The 26,632-nt window shown below is 38.2% G+C and overlaps 1 protein-coding gene across 2 annotated transcripts in view; it reads left to right on the plus strand.

Moving 5' to 3' along the window:
* The first annotated feature begins 2,664 nt into the window (after window positions 1-2,664).
* Window positions 2,665-26,632, plus strand: part of LOC128666987 (probable basic-leucine zipper transcription factor R) — a 35,651-nt gene continuing 11,683 nt past the window's right edge. The window contains exons 1-3 of one of the 2 annotated variants that reach the window (XM_053721835.1): window positions 2,665-2,722; window positions 20,097-20,223; window positions 22,907-23,287. In XM_053721835.1, coding sequence (XP_053577810.1) covers window positions 20,103-20,223; window positions 22,907-23,287 — 502 coding nt within the window. In that variant the 5' untranslated portion in view covers window positions 2,665-2,722; window positions 20,097-20,102. Of the gene's footprint in view, window positions 2,723-19,913; window positions 20,224-22,906; window positions 23,288-26,632 lie in introns of those variants that run through there. The other variant, XM_053721836.1, reaches the window with a different exon arrangement.

Genomic DNA, 26,632 nt, shown 5'->3' on the forward strand with positions numbered 1-26,632 from the left:
CCCTTGTATAGATTATAAATTATGTAAATTCAGCTCTAAAAGAAAAGAAACAACATCTAATAACACAGGCAAGTCCTTTAAAATTAGAGACACCATTAGATGCTCTCATGAAAATGTGATTTACCTTGTTCAATGTAAATGCAAATTACAGTACGTAGGACAAACAAGTAGAACATTTAAAACAAGAATCAGAGAACACCTAAACAGTATTGAACATGGAATGAATAACACAGTCCTATATAGACATTTTAATGAATACCACCACAAAGATACTTCAGCATTGAGATACTGGGGTATTAAAAAGATTCACAAAAACCATAGGGGAGGTAATATGGACAAGTTTTTATTAACAACAGAAGCAGAACTTATATACTTGTTCAAAACTCTGAATTAGACCTTAAAGGACCAGTCAACACAGTAGATTTGCATAATCAACAAATGCAAGATAACGAGACAATGCAATAGCACTTAGTCTGAACTTCACATGAGTAGTAGATTTTTTTTCTGACAATTTTAAAAGTTATGTCTTTTTCCACTCCCCCTGTACCATGTGACAGCCATCAGCCAATAACAAATGCATACACGTACCATGTGACAGCCATCAGCCATTCACAAATGCATACACACTTATTCTTGCACATGCTCAGTAGGAGCTGGTGACTCAAAAAGTTTAAATATAAAAAGACTGTTCACATTTTGTTAATGGAAGTAAATTGGAAAGTTGTTTAAAATGGCATGCTCAATCAGAATAACGAAAGTTTAATTTTGATTGAGTGTCCCTTTAATCATATTCTATAATATATCCAAGACTGAACAGATAATCCATAAGTAACCTGTCAATATAGAGTAACAAATCAACAACAAAAAATAGGAAACATGTCATCCAACTTGATGACAAAGAACAGTAATAAATAGATACTGTATCTTGTATCATCTATAGTCTATTTACATTTCCATTTTTTGTGTTTATATTTTTACTTTTATTTTTAATTCATATTATTTTTATTTCTAATTCATATTAAACAGATGGAATCGGTGAAATGCAGCTGAATTTTTCCCATCAACATGATTTTAGATTTCCAAATTACATCAGTGATCCATTTTCATATGTTTTATTTTCCCATGAACATAAGTTCAAATCAAGTGCTATATCTATGTGTTTATTTTTCAAATTTATGTGTATTTTTATTTTAAATTTTTGTTAATACTCTTAACAGTTCGTACCTCATGGGATTTTCACTGTAACAACACAAATAGAAGAAAAAAACTATAAAAAGTGGCTAATTAAATATGGCATACAAAGAGTTAACACAGGAGCCTAGAAAAAAGAGACTATCTGCTATGAGTTGGGTATCTTAAAAAAGGCGCTAAGCCGAAACGCGTTGATCACCTGACTACCATGACCACCCTGACAGAGTTTGTACTAACTGTCAGCATCTGCACTTATTACGGAGAATCTATCCTTTGTGGGTTATATACCCTTTTAACAAAGAACCACGCATGAATTCCCCTGCACCCGGGAGATGATAAGATCTGTTATTTAAGATTACCCAGAAAAAGACAAAGAGATACGGAGGATCCCAAGGAGACACGGAGGATCACCTGATCGCTGTGACAGAGTTTGCACAACCTGCGTACCTTATAACGTAAGAGGAATCTCCGGTGGGTTAAATACCCGCTTCTACAAGGAACATCGTGGGAACTTGTTTTCATTCATGAGAAGAACGATCTATATAGATCAGTGAAAAGGTTTCTTGCATACAGATAACCCTTATCGAGACACAGAAGCCCGCCAGAACCGGCTTAGTAGGCCGGAACCACAGAGAGTGGCATTAGTTATATCAGCGAAGAAGCTTGGGATACATTTCATCCATTAATATTGGGAAGGAGCTAGAAAGTCCTGAGCTCTCAGACGCATCACATTATCTGTAAATGGTAATGTTTATCTATAAACAGGAATGTAAAGCTTAGCAGCCGGCCCATTTTTGGTTTAGCACCTGGATAGTGCTTGCTTATTGGTGGCTACATTTAGCCACCAATAAGCAAGCGTCACCCAGGTGCTGAACCAAAAATAGGCCGACTCCTAAGCTTTACATTCCTGCTTTTTAAATAAAGATAGCAAGAGAATGAAGAAAAATTGATAATTGGAGTAAATTAGAAAGTTCATGCTTAAAATTGCCTGCTCTATCTGAATCATTAAAGAAGAAAAAAAATGGGTTTAGTATTTCCTTAAGGCAAAGTCTGTGGCATTAACATGATCCCTGAACCCCCAAAATCTGCTCCCCTCTAACTTTTTTATGGAAAACACAATTATGTTGTTCCTGGGACAAAACTCAGTATTTGCAGATTACTGATTGTGTTTGGGACTAAACTCAGTTTATTGTTGTTTTTTTATAGGGAAGCAAACAGCATTTTAGAGAACATTATCCACCCCCATTTATACACAGACAGAAACACAATCTGCAACAAACTTCATTAGCTTCGTACGCCATATTTGTTAATGGCATTGCCCTCTTGTGCTCGCCCACTTTTATTATATACAAGGCACGAGCACAGTGACTTACGCGCGCACTAGAACAGTGACGCAACTGTGTTAAGTACACATGACACATGCGGTGTTCAAAGTCAAGTCGTAAGCAGGCCCCGCCCCCTGCCGTGGTGATTGGCAGGCTCTATTTCCGGTGTATAAGTACCTCCGGGTGTCACTGTTTTATGCAGACCGGTGAGTTTATCGCTGTGATACGTACAGGGTTATGTGCTGCCCTCTTGCCATTCGTGTCAGCCCTCTAGTTATACCTCAGTGTAAATAAGTCAATTTGTGGGCGTGCGCGTTGATGGGTTGGTGTGCATAAACTGAAGGATGTGTATATAGAGATTAATGGCAGGGAGTGCGTGCATTGACGTTTAGGTAGGTGCACTGATGGTAGACTATGCAAGCACTAAGTCTAAGCTGGGTGTGCATTTATTGTATTGATGGCTGTGTACACTTTGAAGGATGACTGCATTCATGGTAGGGTGAGCAACCATTAAGGGAGTGACTGTATTGATGGTGAAACACTTTAGGGGTGACTGAAGTCATGGCAGTATGTGTACACAGGGGTGACAAGGATTTGATGGCAGGGTGTGCACCTTTGAAAGATTACCTGTACATTGATGGCAGGGTGTGCACCATTGAAGGGTTGACTGTGCATTGATGGCAGGGTGTGCACCATTGAAGGGTTGACTGTGCATTGATGGCAGGGTGTGCACCATTGAAGGGTTGACTGTGCATTGATGGCAGGGTGTGCACCATTGAAGGGTTGACTGTGCATTGATGGCAGGGTGTGCACCATTGAAAGTTTGACTGTGTATTGATGGCAGGATGTGCACCATTAAAGGGTTGACTGTGCATTGATGGCAGGGTGTGCACACATTGAAGGGTTGACTGTACATTGGTGGCGGGGTGTGCATGCATTGAAGGGTTGACTGTACATTGGTGGCGGGGTGTGCACGCATTTAAGGGTTGACTATGCATTGATGGCGGGTGTGCATGAAGGGTGACTGTGCATTGATGGCAGGGTGTGCATACATTGAAGGGTTGACTGTACATTGATGGTGGGGTGTGTACACATTAAAGGGGTGACTGCATTGATGGCATGGTGTGCACACATTAAAGGGTTTTCTGTGCATTGATGGAGGGGGGGGTGGCAAACATTCAGTGGTTGATTGTACATTTATGGCGGGTTGTGCACACATTGAAGGGTTGACTGTGTATTGATGGCAGGATGTGCACCATTAAAGGGTTGACTGTGCATTGATGGCAGGGTGTGCACCATTGAAGGGTTGACTGTGTATTGATGGCAGGGTGTGCACACATTGAAGGGTTGACTGTACATTGGTGGCGGGGTGTGCATGCATTGAAGGGTTGACTGTACATTGGTGGCGGGGTGTGCACGCATTGAAGGTATGACACATTGGTGGCAGGTTTGCACGCATTGAAGGGTTGACTATGCATCGATGGCGGGTGTGCATGAAGGGTGACTGTGCATTGATGGCAGGGTGTGCATACATTGAAGGGTTGACTGTACATTGATGGTGGGGTGTGTACACATTAAAGGGGTGACTGCATTGATGGCATGGTGTGCACACATTAAAGGGTTTTCTGTGCATTGATGGCGGGGGGGTGCATACATTCAGTGGTTGATTGTACATTGATGGAGGGTTGTGCATACATTGAAAGGTTGACTACATTGATGGCGGGGTGTGCATACTTTGAAGGGTTGATTGTAAATTGATGGCGGGGGGTGGGCATACATTGAAGGGTTGACTGTACATTGATGGCGGGGTGTGCATACACTGAAGGGTTGACTGTACATTGATGGCGGGGTGTGTATGCATTGAAGAGTTGACTCTGATGGCGGGGTGTGCATGCATTGAAAGGTTGACTGCATTAATGGCAGGGTGTGTACGCATTGAAGGGTTGACTGTATATTGATGGCGGGGTGTGCACGCAATGAATGGTTGACTGCACTGTTGGTGAAGTGTGCACACATTTAAGGATTGACTGTACATTGATGGCAGAGTGTGCACACATTGAATGGTTGACTGCATTGCTGGCGGATTGTGCATGCATTGAAGGGTTGACTGCATTGATGGTGGGGTGTGCACGCATTGAAGGGTTGACTGAACATTGATGGCGGGGTGTGCACGCATTGAAGGGTTGACTGTGCATTGATGGCAGGGTGTGCACGCATTGAAGGGTTGACTGTGCATTGATGGCAGGGTGTGCACGCATTGAAGGGTTGACTGCATTGATGGCAGGGTGTGCACGCATTGAAGGGTTGACTGTGCATTGATGGCAGGGTGTGCACGCATTGAAGGGTTGACACTGTATTGATGGCAGGGTGTGCAGGCATTGAAGGGTTGACTGTGCATTGATGGCAGGGTGTGCACGCATTGAAGGGTTGACTGCATTGATGGCAGGGTGTGCATGCATTGAAGGGTTGACTGTGCATTGATGGCAGGGTGTGCACGCATTGAAGGGTTGACTGCATTGATGACAGGGTGTGCACGCATTGAAGGGTTGACTGTGCATTGATGGCAGGGTGTGCACGGTTGACTGCATTGATGGCAGGGTGTGTATGCATTGAAGGGTTGGCTGTATTGATGGCAGGGTGTGCACACATTAAAGGGTTGACTGTACATTGGTGGCGGGGTGTGCATGCATTGAAGGGTTGACTGTACATTGGTGGCGGGGTGTGCACGCATTGAAGGTATGACACATTGGTGGCAGGGTTTGCACGCATTGAAGGGTTGACTATGCATCATTTATGGCGGGTTGTGCACACATTGAAGGGTTGACTGTACATTGATGGAGGGTTGTGCATGCATTGAAGGGGTGACTGTGCATTGATGGAGGGTTGTGCATGCATTAAAGGGTTGACTGTACATTGATGGTGGAGTGTTCATGCATTGAAAGGTTGACTGTACATTGATGGAGGGTTATGCACGCATTGAAGGGGTGACTGTGCATTGATGGTGCATTGTGCATGCATTAAAGGGTTGACTGTACATGCATTGAAGGGTTGACTGTGCATTGATGGCGGGGTGTGCATGCATTGAAGGGTTGACTGTACATTGATGGCGGGGTGTGCACGCAATGAAGGGTTGACTGTACATTGATGAAGGGTTGTGCATGCATTGAATGGTTGACTGCATTAATGGTGGAGTGTGCACGCATTGAAGGGTTGGCTGTACATTGATGGCGGATTGTGCATGCATTAAAGGGTTGACTGTACATTGATGGAGGGTTGTGCATGCATTGAAGGGTTGACTGCATTGATGGCGGGGTGTGCATGCATTGAAGGGTTGACTGCATTGATGGCGGGTGTGCATGCATTGAAGGGTTGACTGTACATTGATGGTGGGGTGTGTACACATTAAAGGGGTGACTGCATTGATGGCATGCTGTGCACGCATTAAAGGTTTTTCTGTGCATTGATGGCAGGGGTGTGCATACATTCAATGGTTGACTGTACATTTATGGCGGGTTGTGCACACATTGAAGGGTTGACTGTACATTGATGGAGGGTTGTGCATGCATTTAAGGGTTGACTGTACATTGATGTTGGAGTGTGCACACATTGAAGGGTTGGCTGTACATTGATGGAGGGTTGTGCATGCATTGAATGGAGGACTACATTTATGGCGGGGTTGACTATACGTTGATGGTGGAGTTTGCACGCATTAAAGGGTTGACCGTACATTGATGGTGGAGTGTGCACGCATTGAAGGGTTAACTACATTGATGGTGGAGTGTGCATGCATTGAACGGTTGACTGTACATTGATGGAGGGTTGTGCATGCATTGAAGGGGTGACTGTACATTGATGGCGGATTGTGCATGCATTGAAGGGTTGACTGTACATTGATGGTGGATTGTGCATGCATTGAAGGGTTGACTGTGCATTGATGGTGGGGTATGCATGCATTGAAGGTTGACTGTATATTGATGGAGGGTTGTGCACGCATTGAAGGGTTGACTGTACATTGATGGTGGATTGTGCATGCATTGAAGGGTTGACTGTGCATTGATGGTGGGGTATGCATGCATTGAAGGTTGACTGTATATTGATGGAGGGTTGTGCACGCATTGAAGGGGTGACTGTGCATTGATAGCGGATTGTGCATGCATTGAAGGGTTGACTGTATATTGATGGTGGAGTGTGCACGCAGTGAAGGGTTCACTGTACATTGATGGAGGGTTTTGCGTGCATTGAAGGGTTGCGTGTACATTTATGGCGGGGTGTGCATGCATTAAAGAGTTGACTGTATATTGATGGTAGAGTGTACACTCATTGAAGGGTTGACTGCATTAATGGTTGAGTGTGCACGCATTGAAGGGTTGACTGTACATTGATGGCGGGGTGTGCATGCATTGAAGGGTTGACTGTGCATTGATGGCGGGGTGTGCATGCATTGAAGGGTTGACTGCATTGATGGAGGGTTGTGCATGTATTGAAGGGTTGACTGTGCATTGATGGCGGGTGTGCATGCATTGAAGGGTTGACTGTACATTGATGGTGGGGTGTGTACACATTTAAGGGTTGACTGCATTGATGGAGGGTTGTGCATGCATTGAAGGGTTGACTGCATTGATGGCGGGTGTGCATGCATTGAAGGGTTGACTGTACATTGATGGTGGGGTGTGTACACATTTAAGGGGTGACTGCATTAATGGCATGGTGTGCACGCATTAAAGAGTTTTCTGTGCATTGATGGCAGGGGTGTGCATACATTCAATGGTTGACTACATTTATGGCGGGTTGTGCACACATTGAAGGGTTGACTGTACATTGATGGAGGGTTGTGCATGCATTAAAGGGTTGACTGTACATTGATGGTGGAGTCTGCACACATTGAAGGGTTGACTGTACATTGATGGAGGGTTGTGCATGCATTGAATGGTTGACTACATTTATGGCGGGGTTGACTATACATTGATGGTGGATTTTGCACGCATTAAAGGGTTGACTGTACATAGATGGTGGAGTGTGCATGCATTGAAGGGTTAACTACATTGATGGAGGGTTGTGCATGCATTGAAGGGGTGACTGTGCATTGATGGCGGATTGTGCATGCATTGAAGTGTTGACTGTACATTGATGGTGGAGTGTGCATGCATTGAAGGGTTGACTGTGCATTGATGGAGGGGTGTGCATGCATTAAAGGTTGACTGTACATTGATGGAGGGTTGTGCACGCATTGAAGGGGTGACTGCATTGATGGCGGATTGTGCATGCATTGAAGGTTGACTGTACATTGATGGTAGAGTGTACACTCATTGAAGGGTTGACTGCATTAATGGTTGTGTGCACGCATTGAAGGGTTGACTGTACATTGATGGCGGGGTGTGCATGCATTGAAGGGTTGACTGTGCATTGATGGTGGATTGTGCATGCATTGAAGGGTTGAATGTACATTGATGGAGGGTTGTGCATGCATTAAAAGGTTGACTATACATTGATGGTGGAGTTTTGCACGCATTGAAGGGTTGACTGTACATTGATGGAGGGTTGTGCATGCATTGATGGATTGACTGCATTGATGGCGGGGTGTGCACGCATTGAAGGGTTTGCTGTACATTGATGGCAGCGTGTGCATGCATTGAAGGGGTGACTGTGCATTAACGTCAGGGGTGTATGCTTGTCCCATGCTCCCTAGAAAGAATGAAAAGCATGTTCTGTATCTTAGGTTTCTTTCAACATGTTGCAAATTGACTAACCATCTACCGGCTGGACAGCAATTGCTTAGAGCTCTAGGCAGACTGTAACCATTATAACTGCTTGTAAAACATTTATTTTGAATATAGATGTTTTAAAATTCAATGTTTAATTGCTGATATAAACTATATGTATATTAAACATGACTTTAAAGGGACGCTGAACCCAAAATTTTTCTTTCATCATTCAGATAGAGCATGCAATTTAAGCAACTTTCTAATTTACTCTTATTATCAAATTTTGTTCATTCTCTTGCTATCTTTATTTGAAAAGCAAGAATGTAAGTTTAGCAGCTTGCCCATTTTTGGTTCACAACCTGGGTTGTCCTTGCTGATTGGACACCACCAATAAACAAATGCTGTCCATGGTTCTGAACCAAAAATTGTCTGGCTCCTTAGCTTAGATGCCTTCTTTTTCAAACAAAGAAAGCAATAGAACGAAGAAAATTTGATAATAGGAGTAAATGATAAAGTTTCTTAAAATTGCATGCTCTATCTGAATCATGAAAGAAAAAAAATTGGGTGTAGTGTCCCTTTAATGCCCCTTTACGGTATGTGGGGGGATGCTCCCCAGATGGATTCAAGTCAACTCCTTTTATATTACTGAGTCTGCCTTTTGGACAAGACAGTGACCTTTACCTCTACACTTTCTGTGCATATCCCCACCCCATTTGAACACTTTGACTATCATGCAAGGAAAAATGAACAATGTACAATCAGAAGTATATCAGAGCGCCAAGTGCGGAGGCGGGGTCCTAATGGAGTCAGTAATAAAGCTTCGCTGAATCAAAAATTCGCTAAATAAAAAATTCACTGAATAAAATTCTTTACAATTTATTCTGAATACAATTTAAAAATCACTGAATAAAATTCTTTACAATTTATTCTGAGAGTGTGAATACAATGTAAATGGTTTTTACATATACATATGAATAGATTACAATTTATGGTCAGAAAATCATGGATCCATGTACTGACAGTTAACAATATATTGACAATATGTTAACAATATATATTAAAACAGGTTAGCAATAAAAGTTCTTTAACAATAAAAGCTAATAAATAAAAACATCGATATCAATGCAATGAGAATGTTATTTCAAACGCTGATAACTGACAGAGGTTGATATCAGTCAAAATTAAAAAGTGTGTTGACGTCGATAAACATAAAAATTGGCTTCTATCTGTATGTGAAAATACGTGATTACTCACAGCGATTACGTATGGAGTGTGCGATAGGATCTGTGTGTATATACTAAAGTACCACAGTGAAAAATAGAAAATTGAAATGCTGCAAATGCGATATCAATACCGCTGCTGATGTATAAGTAAGAACATCTCCGATAAAGGATTCCTAATATTGGCCTTGCACCATGAAACTATCTGTGCTCATGTGTAAACGGTATACACGGTAAGTTAAACCTTAGTGCGTGTACGTGAGTGTTGGCCTGACACAGTGTGCTTGGTGCTGGTGTCTTAGTCTCACCAGAGTATGAATCAACCACACATAGAAATAGTTTGATTTGTGAAAAAAATGTGTGGTATTGACAAGTCTAAAATTTGTGAAAAAAATCAGTGAAAAAGAAAAATTTATGAAAAAAACCCTTTGCGTGAAAAAATTATTTGTGAATAATTGGAAAAGATAAATATGTGAAAAAAATCAATATGGGAAAAAAATCAATATGGGAAAAAAATCGGGAAAATAAATAGTGAAAAAAATCAATATAGGAAAAAATCCTTGAAAAATAATAATGGATACAATGTCTTAGATTTACTCTTGAAGTTTCTTGTGAGTGTGAAAACGATCCACGAAAAAAAGGGAAAAAAAGGATGCTTATCCAAACAGTGTAAAAGTATTTTTCACTGAAGAGGGTGTCAGGATATGTGCAACAGTTTATGCGGTCCACAAAAGTGAGCTGTCCACTCAGAAAAAGATGTCAATGTTTATATTTCAGACGGCTATATAAATTCAGAAGTCAATGATTTGTATCACATAGCGCTACAAGTTTTCTAAATGTGTTCAGCGTTAATACAGGAGATCTTCTGTATTCACCTCTAATTTTTCTAATAATTTTTCAAAAACTTAAAGCTATGATATCTTCGTATCAATGGAACAATCAGAAATATATCACAGTATGGTAACTCACAAAACTCAAGCGAGTTGGGTGGTGGTATTAATATGTATCATTTGGACCGTGGTATATTGTTTAATTCACATATGACATATTGTTGCACTTTTAAACAAAGAAGTATGTTTATATTAACACATGTCAGAGTAAATGCACGGCTATTTATTGAATCTGTGGTTTATTTTTTTCACACACCCAAATAAGAGCCAAATCGTTAAGTGAATCTTAAGTGAGTTGGGCGGTGGTATTAATATGTATCATTTGTACCGTGGTATTATGTTTAATTCACATATGACATAATGTGGCAATTTTAAACAATGAAGTATGTTTTACTCACATATGACATATTGTTGCACTTTCAAACGAAGAAGTATGTTTATGTTAACACATATCAGAACAAATGCACGGCTTTTTATCCAATCTGTGGTTTATTTCTCCCACACACCCAAATAAGAGCCAATCATTAAGTGAATCTACTACACACCTTTAACCTTGCCCTATCACAGAGGTGCAAAACACTGCTATGTCACTTTTTGAACGGTAACAAATAAATAAATGAATAACTTTGTCTAGAAAGACAATTCTGGCATTCACTTATAATATCACAACATCTAAATATACTGAATGACACAAAACCCTAACAGTAACTGAAAAAAGGTTTTGAACTCTATAATAAATATAAAAATAGAAGAACCTTGCCCCGGATTCATACTCTGGTGAGACTAAGACACCAGCACCAAGCACACTGTGTCAGGCCAACACTCACGTACACGCACTAAGGTTTAACTTACCGTGTATACCGTTTACACATGAGCACAGATAGTTTCATGGTGCAAGGCCAATATTAGGAATCCTTTATCGCAGATGTTCTTACTTATACATCAGCAGCAGTATTGATATCGCATTTGCAGCATTTCAATTTTCTATTTTTCACTGTGGTACTTTAGTATATACACACAGATCCTATCGCACACTCCATACGTAATCGCTGTGAGTAATCATGTATTTTCACATACAGATAGAAGCCAATTTTTATATTTATCGAAGCCAACACACTTTTTGATTTTGACTGATATCAACCTCTGTCAGTTATCAGCGTTTGAAATAACATTCTCATTGCATTGATATCGATGTTTTTATTTATTAGCTTTTATTGTTAAAGAACTTTTATTGCTAACCTGTTTTAATATATATTGTTAACATATTGTCAATATATTGTTAACTGTCAGTACATGGATCCATGATTTTCTGACCATAAATTGTAATCTATTCATATGTATATGTAAAAACCATTTACATTGTATTCACACTCTCAGAATAAATTGTAAAGAATTTAATTCAGTGATTTTTAAATTGTATTCAGAATAAATTGTAAAGAATTTTATTCAGTGAATTTTTTATTTAGCGAATTTTTGATTCAGCAAAGCTTTATTACTGACTCCATTAGGACCCCGCCTCCGCACTTGGCGCTCTGATATACTTCTGATTGTACATTGTTCATTTTTCCTTGCTGACTACTAGGGGTCATCACTATCAGAGCTAAGGGTCACCCATACAGTAGGTGCTCAGTTGTTATTTTTTTTTTTATCATGCAAGGAAAGTCATGGTATATCATAATTTATTATGATGCTGATAATAATTTACATTCTAGGTAGGGTCTGTAACAAAAAATAATACATACAGGTATATATGTAAACATATTTTGTTACAAAAAACAGCAAACAACTTACTTGTTTTCTAGAAAAATGAGCACTTAGAAATGCTGAGCATGGGCAGAACCTGAGTTCCTGTCTCTCTCTAGCTTTCACTGACTAGTGAACCAGCTCATCTTACTCTAGAAGACTTATGACATCAAGCTAGGTATGCCTTCCTGTAGAGGCCTCGCCCCCTTGTAGGGCTGTGGCAAGAAATAATGGGCAGTTTAAAGGGGGCGGAGCTAACCACTGAACGGAGCGGTCACATTTCTGGAGAGCATAAAAATATTAAAGCAAAAAGGGGTATTTAGGCAATTACTAGCCTCAAACCGGACCCCAATCAAAACTTGCATGCATTACAAAGTACACTTACACTCATAATAACACCATCTAATAATTATTTTTAAAAATATTGCACACAAAAATTATAAAGGCTCAAAGATATGAGATTTAAAAAAGTATAGTAGTGCGCTAGGTAAAAGTATATCAAACTCCTCACTAAAAAAACAATCCTTCTATTGTTTTAAATTATGTAAATACTGTACTAGAATACACAGGGAATAAGTGAGAGCACTACAATAGCTTAAGATACAAATAATACATTTATTAAAAGAATTTACTTGAATTCTGCCCCTTGCACTGTAATATAGGTGGCAGCGCCCATGGTGGTAAGCTTCATAGAAAGTTGATATTTAAACACCAATATTAATTGGGACTGTTGTTACTTTTGTTGCAGATTTGAAACACGCTGCTTGCTATATATTTTACAACCTAACATAGTTTCTTTTACTTTAAAAATCTGAAAGGAGACGTCCCTATTTTACATTAAATTTTATTTCAAGTTAATTGTTTTAATAAATGTATTATTTATATCTTAAGCTATTGTAGCGCTCTCACTTATTCCCTGTTTATTCAAAGATATGAGATCTCAGGTGTAAAAAAAAAAAAAAGCAGAAAAAGGGCTTTAACATTTAGATACATACATATACATTTCTAAAGATGTATATGTGTGTGTGTATATGTTTATGTATTTACTGACATATATACACATATAAACCGATAAATACATCTGTACACATATATACACATATAAACCCATAAATACATATGTACACATATATAGACATATAAACCCATAAATACATCTAGGGCTGCAACTAACGATTATTTTCATAATCGATTAATCGGCCGATTATTTTTTCGATTAATCGACTAATCGGATAAAAAGAGAATCAATAATAGTTTTCTATGTTTTAAATAAAATCCACAAAATGAGGGTTACAAATATAAACTTCAGACTAAAACTTTACATTAACACAACTGTTTCTTCAATTTTTAAGCAGCAGAGCACAGTTTTATAATTAAACAAAACCACAAACTGTTTGAAAAGAGGTAGAACTAGAAAGAGTTAGACTATCACTGTTAATAACATTCTGTTATTCCCTCTTTCAGAAACTTTGCATTGAAATGCAAAAATCTCAACATGTCCACATGCTTCTGGCTAAGGCTGGTTCTCTGTTTGCAGCTATATTTCCTGCAGCAGAGAAAAGGCTGTTGAGGTGTATAAGTAGGGTTTTGCCAATTTCACCAAAGTGGGATATTTATCTTTGTTAGCTCTTCACCAATGCTAAGTGTTTTCTACCTTGGCAAGGGGCCTCTCAATAAAGTAACCCTTGACTTCATTCTAATATAAAAATATCTTGAATATCTATATGCAATGGTAAATAACCAGCTATAAGGTTAGGGGAAATATCTAGTCCGCTCTAAAAATAACGAATATATACTTATAAAGGTTGAATCTGGTACATATTATCACAATTTATTAAAAATATAAAAAAAAACTATAAAAAACAAAATCAAAAGCGCTAAGGACTGTATATCAATAACAGGACAAAGCCTTACACATTTATTTATACAGTACATATAATCAGCAATAGCAATCAATACGCTAATAATTGTGCAAACAGATAATAGTGCACATCAATTTAAATAACTCCCATCAATCTAGGGGCAAGGTGTAAACAACAAGCTTGGCACTATATCATGAAAAGCATAGTTCCAAATCACCAGATTTAATATAAACAATCCAAATGATGACTATTATATCTGGGTTGCACATAAGCCAGGGGTAGTTGTAAACGTATACTGTCCTGAAAAAGTGAAAAGTAGACGTCTGTAGACGTCCTTTAGGCTAAGGACATAACCATAAAACACAATACCATATGCAGGAGTTCATTGGAGTGAAGCAGCTGGTGTTGTGCACAGACCAACTAATTGCAAACCAACTAATCGATTAATCGATTATGAGATTCGTTGACAACTATTTTAATAATCGATTATTATCGATTATGACGATTAGTTGTTGCAGCTCTAAATACATCTGTACACATATATAGACATATAAACCCATAAATACATCTGTACACATATATAGACATATAAACCCATAAATACATCTGTACACATATATAGACATATAAACCCATAAATACATCTGTACACATATATAGACATATAAACCCATAAATACATCTGTACACATATATAGACATATAAACCCATAAATACATCTGTACACATATATAGACATATAAACCCATAAATACATCTGTACACATATATAGACATATAAACCCATAAATACATCTGTACACATATATACACATATAAACCCATAAATACATCTGTACACATATATACACATATAAACCCATAAATACATCTGTACACATATAAACCCATAAATACATATGTACACATATATAGACATATAAACCCATAAATACATCTGTACACATATATACACATATAAACCCATAAATACATCTGTACACATATATAGACATATAAACCCATAAATACATCTGTACACATATATAGACATATAAACCCATAAATACATATGTACACATATATAGACATATAAACCCATAAATACATCTGTACACATACATAGACATATAAACCCATAAATACATCTGTACACATATATAGACTTATAAACTCATAAATACATCTGTACACATATATAGACATATAAACCCATAAATACATCTGTACACATATATAGACATATAAACCCATAAATACATCTGTACACATATATAGACATATAAACCCATAAATACATCTGTACACATATATAGACATATAAACCCATAAATACATCTGTACACATATATACACATATAAACCCATAAATACATCTGTACACATATATAGACATATATATAAGTGCGTTGGAGCCCTTTGCAGTTATGTAGATGAAAACATGAAAAACAAATGTATGCAATATTCATATTTAATAAAGGTTTTAACTATGTATTTACTGTAAATATTTCACATTCCAATGTTATGCACATAGGGGAATATGTTCTAGGTATTTATAAATAGATATTCATATATATCTGTATATATGTATACCTATATATAATCATGTATATGTAGGTATAGATATATATTGTACCAAAAAACATCAGATATATGTAGAAATATGTATATATGAATAAATAGAACACGCGATATACTTACTTCGTATTTTTTTCAGTCATCGGGTTACCGTGAAAATGAAAACAGTTAAAGGGACAGTCAACACTAATAACCATAGAATCAATTATAAATTAATGTATAATTTCAATCTCAATGCAGCCTGCTATGTTTACCCATCCTTATGTATTATCGATTAAACCTTTCACAGTTAGTCGTCTTTTTTCAAATACAAATGGCCTCCAAACTCCTCCCCCTCTTCCTTCATTCAAATAAAAAAAATGTGTTTGTCTTGAGTCCGTGGACGATCTTGAGAGTGACGTCACTATGCCGGTCGCTGTTAAATGCGCATGCGCAATATCGCTATACTCACAGCTTGAAAGCGGAAGTGCAGGGGAAAGTTTTAGAAAGCGCAATGCTATTATATTGTAGTACTTCCCGCTCTGCACAGTGCTGTATAAAACTAGAATTAATATAAAAAAAAAAACAGGTTCCAGGTAAAGAAATTGGCTATGGAGAAAAAGCGCATGCGCAATCTTCGGACGCACATGTGCAATTTGCGGCCGCGTTCACATCAATTTTACCGTGGAGACGGATTTGATTGGCTGTGATCAAATCCTAAGATTGGAGAAGAAATGATGGGGAGGAGATTCACGGCCATTTTAAACGGTCAGAATACACTTTGGATTGCAGGATAAGTCACACAAGACGGAGTCTGAATTGTGAAGCAGTGATGGGCAATAAAATTGTTTAGGTAATATTATTTTCAGTGTTGACTGTCCCTTTAATTTTCAACTCATAATACGAGTGCAACCCGATGAGTGCAAAAAGCTTACTCCTAGCACGGTTAAAGGAACACTGAACCCAATTTTTTTCTTTTGTGATTCAGACAGAGCTTGCAATTTTAAGCAACTCTCTAATTTACTCCTATTATCAATTTTACTTCATTCTCTTGCTATCTTTATTTGAAAAAGAAGGCATCTAAGCTAAGGAGCCAGACAATTTTTGGTTCAGTACACTGGACAGCACTTGTTTATTGGTGGGTGAATTTATCCACCAATCAACAAGAACAACCCAGGTTGTTCACCAAAAATGGGCTGGCATCTAAACTTACATTCTTGCTTTTCAAATAAAGATAGCAAGAGAATGAAGCAAATTTGATCATAGGAGTAAATTTGAAAGTTGCTTAAAATTGCTGCTCTATCTGAATCACAAAAGAAAAAATTTGGGTTCAGTGTCCCTTTAACGCTCAAGCGGGAGAGTTAATTTGCGCTCCACTTATAATCTGGTGCTAAATGTCTAAAATTTATTAGAACAGATTAACACGTTTGCTGCAATGGTTTTCACTAGTTAAGCTCCTCCTACCACATTCCTTATATGGAGGTGCTAATCTGTATTTGCATGTGCAAAAGGCAGTTAAAGGGATATGAAACTACAAAAAATATTTTGTGATTCCGACAGAGAATATTATTTAAAAAAAAACTTTCCATTTTACTCCTATTATCAAATTTGCTTCATTCCCATGGTAAGAGATACCTAGGTAGGCATCTGGTTCACAACAGGACAGGAAATAGTGCTGCCATCTAGTGCTCTTGCAAATGGATTACATTCTAGCAAAACTGCTCCTATATAGTGCTCCAGAAATAGGCAGTCTCCTATGCAAATGCCCCTGCTTTTCAACAAATGATACAAAAGAGAGTGAAGAACATAATAGAAGTAAATTAGAAAGTTGTTTAAAATCACATGCTCTATATGAATCGTGAAAGAAAGAAAAATGTTGGCTGACCAATGTGTTCAGCTAGCTCCCAGTGGTGCATTGCTGCCCCTTCAACAAAGGATACCAAGAGAATGAAGCAAATTATATAATAGAAGTCAATTGAAAAGTTGTTTAGAATTGTATGTTCTATCTGAAACATGCAAGACAAAAATTGGGTTTCATGTCCCTTTAAAATTATGAATTTCCTTGCTTTTAAAAGTCTGATAGAAAACCTAAACTCTAAAATACACTTTTTTGCCAATTAATTTCCTTGTTTCTTTCCCCTCATAAATAATAATAAAAAAAATCTACGAGTACATTTAAAAAGATACTAAATCCAATTTTTTTCTTTCATGATTCAGATAGAGCATGAACTTTTAAGCAATTTTCTAATGTACTCCTATTATCAATTTTCTTCATTCTCTTGGTATCTTTGTTTGAAAAAGCAGCAATGAAAGCTTAGGAGCCTGCCCATTTTTGGTTAAGCACCCTGGATAGCGCTTGCTGATTGGTAACAATTGCTACCCAGGTACTAAACCTAAATGGGCTGGCTACTAAGCTTTAAATTCCTGTTTTTTAAATAAAGATACCAAGAGAATTAAGAAAAATTGATAGAGGAATTAATTAGAACGTTGCTTAAAATTGCCTGCTCTATCTAAATCATGAAAGAAATAAAATTGGGTTTAGTATCCCTTTAAGAAAAAGAAGAACCAACCACAAGTATTTTCTATTTTTATTTTCCTAAAATTGAATTAAATGTATTCAGCAGAAAGGAGTAACAATATATAACTGTATATACTACATAATATGATGGCATTGGACTGTGGCAGAGAATGGAAATTTAGGTTGAAATGATTTTTATTGAATACAATAATATTGAAGCAAACAGTGAGAAAAAACAAAACAAAACAAAACATATTCAAATGTAGGGACACGATTGTACAAATGTCATTGTAGAATAATTCTATGTCATATACAGGGAGCTACAAAGTATCCATTTCTAAAGGTATCATGACGTTGTCACAGTATCATATCCCCTTTTCTTTATTCTTGAAAGCATCTAATCCGTCTCATACATTTAGTACAAAAAAGGAAAAAACCATAACTGACCTTAACTCCCCCCCCCCCGGGTGGTGCCATACAATTTCCTAAGCAAACTAATCATCCTTAAGATATAACTGTTCCTAAAGAAAGATCGCTGTTTTCTTGTCTATGGGTATTTCCTTGGTTAATGTTCTAGATCACAAGTAATCCAGGAGACCTCCTATATTCCTCCTTCCTCCTCTGCTTTTCTTAAGTATTACCCTGACCTAAAATCCAGTAGTACCAGATCTTCTGAAACTGCTCTGGTTGCCCCTGTGACCAAGCTGCCAGTTCTGACAGGGTGTACGTGTCTGTAATCTTCCCTACCACTTCCTGCCATGTAGGTACCCCAACTTTCCAATGTCGGGCTATGCATATTCTTAAACATGTGCAGAGTATTCTAATAAACTTGTTAATTGTCGTGTTGAAAGGTTTTACCCTTTCGTGTAGTAAGGCCTGCGATATTGTGAGAATAACTCTATCTCCCAGCAAGTTACCTATCAATTCTGATAATTTTTCCCATAGTGATTGTACCCTTTGGCAATCCCACCACATGTGTCGATAAGTACCTTTTTCTGGGCAGCCCCTATAGCAGTGTCCATTGTGTGATAAGATAAAGTATGCTGTCCTCTCAGGTGTCAGATACCATCTGAACATTACTTTGATACAATTTTCTCTCATGTCTGCACTAATCATACCCCCATAAGAGTTCAGCATCATTTCGTTCCATTCACTCGTGTCCCACACCTCTGTTGTATCTCTCTCCCATCTCTCTGTCACAGCCAGTTAAGTGTCATATTTAGCTTTCTGAATTAAAACATAGAGCCGCGAGATCAGTTTTTCCCCCCTAGTATCTACCCTGACCATTCTCTCCAGTTCAGTGAGTGGGTATGCTTGTTTGTGTTTCATATATGCTGTTACTGCCGAGTTAATCTGTAAGTACAGAAACCAATGTAGTTTTTCTGGGTCAATTTGGTCCCTAATTTGGTTAAACGTAAGCAGTTTGGGGCCCGATACAAAGTCAGCCACCCTATACAGGCCTTTATTCACCCATTTATCCACTAGTTTTCTCGAATCTCTAGGCAGAAGAAACCTGATTGGTCTTAACAAAGATTCCGGACTACAAAGCCGCAGTCCGATTGCTATCTTATTCCATAATCTAATTGCTTCTAGTGTTATTGGTGATTTATATGTCCCCACTTTTGAGAATGGAAATTTAAAGGGATATGAAACCCAAATTTCTTCTTTCATGATGCAGATAGCGCATGCAGTTTTAAGCAACTTTCTAATTTACTCCTATTATCATTTTTCTTTGTTATCTTGGTATCTTTTGTTGAAAAGCAGGGACATATCCAGGAGCTGGCCCATTTCTGGGGCACTATATAGGAGCAGTTTTGCAAGAATCTTATCCATTTGCAAGAGCCCTAGATGACAGCATTATCTACTGCCATGTTGTGATCCAGATACCTACCTAGGTATCTCTTCAACAAAGAATATCATGGGAACTAAGCAAATATAATAATAGAAATACATTAGAAACTTTAAAATTGTTTAAATCACAAAATAAAACGTTTGGGTTTTATATCCCTTTAAGGGTCATACTTTGTGTCTGTTCATATACATTTTCACTGTGTTCATTTGAGAAGTTTGATTGTATGATATAAACCTGTTCTTTTTTTTTTTTAAAGCAACAAATGGACTTTGATCAAGTTAAAGTTTATTTCTCTGAAGATGAGTGGGATGGTTCATTTGAAGAACAAAGAGAGCTGTATACGGATCTGTCACTAGTGAATTACCAGACTCTCGGGTGTCTAGGTATGATTTACTGTCTGTGTATGTTGCTGTAATCACCAGGACAAAGAAATTCACACATTTTAAAGGGACACGTGTCCACATTCAGTGAAGCTTTGTGCCACACACAGTAGATGTACGAGGGCACACAGATTCCGCTAAAGAATAGTTCGGGCTTGACAAATCCAGGGGCCAAGAAGCCACTGGCTGCTAGAATTTTACCCTGGCTCCTAACTTTTTGGATTATTCTCCATATATATACAAATACCACTGCTGACTGCTAAAAGTATTTCTGGCTCCTAAATATTTTTATTAGCTCTTAAATTTTAAATAGATTTGTCAACCCCTATATTTAATATATATAATTTGTTCTTGCTAAGGGGTATTTTTGAATAAAATAATACCCATTGCCCAGTTTTGCATAACCAACACTGTTATATTAATATACTTTTTCCCTCCGTTATTACCTTGTATCTAAGCCTCTTTTGACAGCCCCCTGATCACATGACTATTGATTATCTATTGACTTGCATTTTAGCCAATTAGTGCAGTGTTGTGGACATCCCACGGGTATGAGCACAATGTTATCTATATGACTCACATAAACTAGCAGTCTCCTGTTGTGACAAGCTAATAAAAAAGCATGTGAAAAGAGGCTGTCTGCAGTGACTTAGAAACAGGCAGAAATTTAGAGGTTAAAAGGTTATAAAGTATATTAATATAACAATGTTGGTTGTGCAATGCTGGGGGATGGCTAGTAAAGGAATTATCTATCTTTTTAAACAATAAAAATGTTGGTGTTGACTGTCCCTTTTAAAGGAACATAATAGTCAAAGCTAAAATGTGCATGAGTGTATTTCAGTTTTGAATAGAATTATTTGTGCAGTATACTTGAATTAGCTAAAATGCCTCTTGTAGAAAATATCACTGTTTCAGTGGGATATGCACGTATGCCTCGTGCCCTGTGCAGCAGCGTTCAAACACCACACTTGTTTATAGAGTTTGCATTGGTTTGTATGATGCAAACTGAGTTATCACTAACACTAAACACACCACCATTGGTTCTCTGAGCAGGCGCAGTGTATGTACATATGCCACTGAATCAGTGACTGCTTTTACTAAAAGCATTTTAGGAGATATAAGTGTACTGCAAAATGCTTTTATTTCAAACTGGGATGCAGTTTTGACAAAGGGACATGAAACACAATTTTTTTTGTTTCTTTCAAGATTAAGATAGATCATACTTTTTTAAACAACTTTCCAATTTACTTCTTTTATCTAATTTGCTTCGCTCACTTGGTATCCTTTGTTGAAAAGCATACCTAAGTAGGCTCAGGAGCTGGGGCCTGGGTTTCATGTCCCTTTAAGTATAAGCAACTGCTTAGTGTTTTTCTTATTATAGCAATGAAACAGAACTGTTTAACATCCCTTTAAGTTCCTAAGTTTCCTCTTATTGATTGTAGCTGTTAGGACTCTTTTCAGGCGTTTTTCTTTTCTGGCAAGCTAAACCATCCCTTTAACAAAGTGACAACTTTGTTATGGTTCCCAGTTTCCTCTAGCTTGGCTTTGTTTTGCTGCTGTATTACTACTATTGGTACTTCCCGCTTGTATATATGTATTTGATACGTCTGTCTTGTCTAATAAAACTGTTTTGTCATGATTCAGATAGCGTGTATATTAAAAAAAAATAAAAAAATCAAATTGACTTTTTTTATAATATTTCCTTCCTTCTTATCATATTCTTTATTGAAGAGCATACCTAGGTAGGTAGCATGCACATGTCTTGAAAATGATCTGGGTTGCAGTTTTACATCAATGCTTTTAACAATGTATATGTTGCGGGTAAAGTCAGATATTGGGTAATCCTATCCGTGTAAAACGGACATTACCCAAGCGGCTCTGGGTAAAGCCCGATGTAACATCATAAATCCCCTCAGAGTCACCGAATCAAACATATATACGATGCACTGTAATTCCCCTATCTTCACTATCTTTTTTGCCTCTTCCTGGGGGGTTCAAGGGGGGCTAACACCCCCTTTTAAAGTGAAGGTCAAGTTACAAGCACAGCCTCACGGTGTCAGAGCAGGAGGACAGGTTATGGAGCAGCGGTCTTTGTGACCGCTGCTTCATAACTGCTGTTTCTGGCGAGCCTGCAGGCTCACCAGAAACACGGGGCATCAAGCTCCATTCGGAGCTTGACACATATGCCCCAATTTGTTTAATTTTGAATTTACTGTTTATTTGAACAACTTTCTAATTTACTTCTATTATCTAATGTGTTTCATTCTCTTGGTATTCTTTGTTGAAAAGCATACCTACGTAGGCTCAGTAGCAGCAATGCTCTACTGGGAGGTTGCAACACACATTTGCCTCTTCTCATTGGCTCATCTAATGTGTTCTAGTTCTTAGTAGTGTATTGCTGCTACTTCAACAAAGGGTAACAAGAGAATGAAGCAAATTTGATATTAGATGTAAATTGGTAAATTGCTTAACATTTTTTACTTTGTCTGAATTCATGTCCCTTGAAGCATTGATGCTTATGACTGAAGCCATATAGTGCTCCAGACACTCCTGAGCCTTCCTACCTGCTTTTCAACAAGGAAATCCAACAGAACAAAGTAAATTTGATCATTGAAGTATGGATTTTTTTTTACAACTGTACACTCTATCTAAATCATGTCCCTTTTAAATTTGATTCTATTTTTAGTAAAAGTCCGTAAGACAAAAGATGGTCAAAAGTGGAAGGTACGAGAGCGAGCAGAGAGATACACGCCGGAAGAGAAAGCCGTCCTGATCAGAGAAGTGATGGCCAGGGAGGACATATTATGGAACAAGAATCCTTCTTCCAGGGAGAGGACCAAGGCTTGGCGTGAGATCACAGCGGTGGTGTGCCGGGCGGGGCGCTTCCGGACTGTCTCCTCCGTAAAGCACAGGTTCCAGGACTGTAGATTGGATGTCAAGAAAAAGATGGAACAGGAAGCAGCTGGCAAAGAGGTGAAATTTGCCCCCTGGGAGAAACAGCTGAAGCGTCACTTGATCAGGACTACAGCAGTAGAGGCAGGAGAGCAGTCGTCCCAGCAGTCTGATGGTAAATCAATAAGGAAATAGATTCCGAGATACTAAGTTAATTTGCAGTTAGCAGTATATTTATATACAGATGTCTCACATAGTTATGTACTAATGGAGAAATTAACTAAGTCGTAAAGAGATATGAAACCCACAAATGTAAAAATAATTAAAGGACCAGTCAACACATTAGATTTGCATAATCAACAAATGCAAGATAACAAGACAATGCAATAGCACTTAGTCTGAACTTCAAATGAGTAGTAGATTTTTTTATAACAAATTTCAAATTTATGTCTATTTCCACTCCCTTTGTACCATGTGATAGCAATCAGCCAATCACAAATGCACATACGTATAGTCTGTGAATTCTTGCACATGCTCAGTAGAATCTGGTGACTCAAAAATTGTAAATATAAAAGACTGTGCAAATATTTTTTAATGGAAGTAAATTGGAAAGTTGTTTAAAATTACATGCTGTATCTGAATCATGAAAATTGAATTTAACCTGAGTGTCCCTTTAACTTCAAATTTACTTCTGTTACCAAATTTGGTTCGTTCCCATGATATTCTTTGTTGAAGAGGTAGGCCTCTGGAAAAGTATGTGGCAGGAAATAGTGCTATTACAAATGGATAACATTCTTGCAAAACTGCTGCCATATAGTGCTTTAGAAATGGGCAGGATCCTAAGCAAATGCCCCTGCTGTTCAATAAAAGATACCAAGAGAACAAAGAAAAATTGATAATAGAACTAAATTGGAAAGTTGTTTAAAAAAACGCATGCGCTATCTGATTCATGAAAGAAACATTTTGGGTTTCATATCCCTTTAATGGTACAGTAAACATTGAGATTATAATATAAAATGCTTTTTTTAAATGGAAAAAAAAGCAAAACAAAACCTTTGCACTACACTTTTATTATTTATTTTTCCCCCATTCCCTAAAGGGATTCAGACAGAGCAAACATTTTTAAACAACTTTCCAATGTGCTACTATTATTAAATTTACTGCTCCTGATCCTACCTAGGAATGGTTTTCACCAAAGGATACCAAGTGAACAAAGCAAATTAGATATTAGAAGTAATATACTAAACTCAAAATTAAAGGGACAGTCAACTCAAAAATTGTTATTGTTTAAAAAGACAGATAATCCCTTTATTAACCATTCCCCAGTTTTGCACAGAAAACACAGTTATATTAATATACGTTTTACCTCTGTCATTACCTTGTATCTAAGCCTCTGCAGACTGCTTCCTGATCACATGACTTTTTATTTATTATTTATTGACTTGCATTTTAGCCAATGAGTGCTGTGTTGTGCACAACCCACAGGCAAGAGCACAATGTTATCTATATGGCTCACACGAACTAGCAGTCCCCTGTGGTGAATAGCAAATACAAAAGCATGTGATAAGAGGCTGTCTTTAGTGGCTTACAAACAGGCAGACATTTAGAGGTTTCGATGTTATAAAGTATATTAATATAACTGTGTTGGTTGTGCAAAGCTGGGGACTCGGTAGTAAAGGCATTATCTATCTGTTTAAACAATAAAAAAAAATTGTGTTGACTGTCCCTTTAAGCATTCATGATTCAGACAGAGCATGCGGTTTTAAGAGATGTTTTAATTTACCTCTATTATAAAATGGCGCACACCCTTTTCATATACACACGTTCTCTGACAATGTATATGAGTCTGTGATTGGCTGATGGCTGTCATGTGATACAGGGGGCCAGCAAATTGAAGTCAATTGTCAGATATGTCAGAGAAAAATCAACTGCACCATTTAAAATTGAGTAAGTGCTTTTGCATTATCTTTTTATTATGCGCTTGTTGATTTTGCAATTCTACTATATTTACTAGTCCTTTAAAGGGACAGCGTAGACAAAATAAACTTTCATGATTCAGATAGGGCATGCAATTTTAAACAACTTTCTAATTTACTTTTATCATCAAATTTGTTTTGTTCTCTTGGTATTTTTTGTTGAAAGCTAAACCTAGGTAGGCTCATATTCTAATTTCTAAGGCCTTTAAGGCCTCCTCTTATCTCAGTGCATTTTGACAGTTTTTCCACAGTTAAACAGTGCTAGTTCATGTGTGCCATATAGATAACATTGAGCTCACTTCTGTAGAGTTATTTATGAGTCAGCAGTGATTGCCTAAAACGCAAGTCTGTCAAAATAACTGAAATAAGAGGACAGTCTGCAGAGGCTTAGATACAAGGTAATCACAGAAGTAAAAAGTATATTAAAATAACATTGTTGGTTTTGCAAAACTGGGGTATCCCATATAATAAAAGGCCAGTTATGTTTGTCAGATGCAGTCATGCGCAGTAGAAACTGCGCAGTACAAACATACATGGCCTTGAGCAGCAGAGATAGTGGTCCGATGCGGCTGTGGTGGGGGGGGCGAGGCCGGCGGGCGTGCTGTGATGGGGGCATGGCGATGGGGCGTGGTCATGCTGCAAGGTATGTGATGGGGCGTGGCCAGGTGCCGTGGGCGTGGCCGAGAGCGCAAAAGAGGGGGGAGAGAGAGCAAAAGGGGGAGAGAGCAAAAGAGGGGGGAGAGAGAGCAAAAGAGGGGGGAGAGAGAGAAAAAGAGAGGGGGGAGTGAGAGCAAAAGAGGAGGGGGGAGAGAGAGATCAAAAGAGAGGGTGGAGAAATAGCAAAAGAGAGGGGGAGAGAGAGCGCAAAAGAGAGGGGGAGAGAGAGAGTGCAAAAGAAAGGGGAAGAGAGTGCAAAAGAGATGGGGGAGAGAGAAAAAGAGAGGGGGAGAGAGGGGGGAGAGAGAGCGCAAAAGAGAGGGGAGAGAGAGCAAAAAAGAGGGGGAGAGACAAAGAGCGTAAAAGAGAAGGGAGAGAGAGCAAAAGAGGGGGGGGAGAGAGCTAAAGAGAGGGGGAGAGAGAGCGCAAAAGAGAGGGGGAGAGAGAGCGCACAAAAGAGAGGGGGGAGAGAGCAAAAGAGAGGGGGAGAGAGAGAGCAAAAGAGGGGGGAGAGGGAGTGCAAAAGAGAGAGGGGAGAGAGAGCGAGCAAAAAAGAGAGCGCAAAAGAGAGGGGAGAGAGTGCAAAAGAGAGGGGGGAGAGAGAGAGAGCAAGGGGTGGGACCGCTGTACTGCAAAAAATGGCCAGTGTACACAGGCTTTAGGACTAGTGGGTAATAAAGGGATTATCTATCTATTGAAACATACATTTTCAAGTAGACTGTCCCTTTAAAGTTGCATATTTGAACAGAATCATAAACGTTTTATTTTTACTTTAATGGCTCTTTTAAAGGGACATGAAACCCCCATTTTTTCTTTCATGATTCAAATAGAGCATTTGATTATTACAGTCTTTTTTTACTGCAGTAGTTTACTAGTATCAAAACTGT

This window comes from Bombina bombina, chromosome 7 (genome assembly GCF_027579735.1).
Source record: "Bombina bombina isolate aBomBom1 chromosome 7, aBomBom1.pri, whole genome shotgun sequence".
NCBI lineage: Eukaryota > Metazoa > Chordata > Amphibia > Anura > Bombinatoridae > Bombina > Bombina bombina.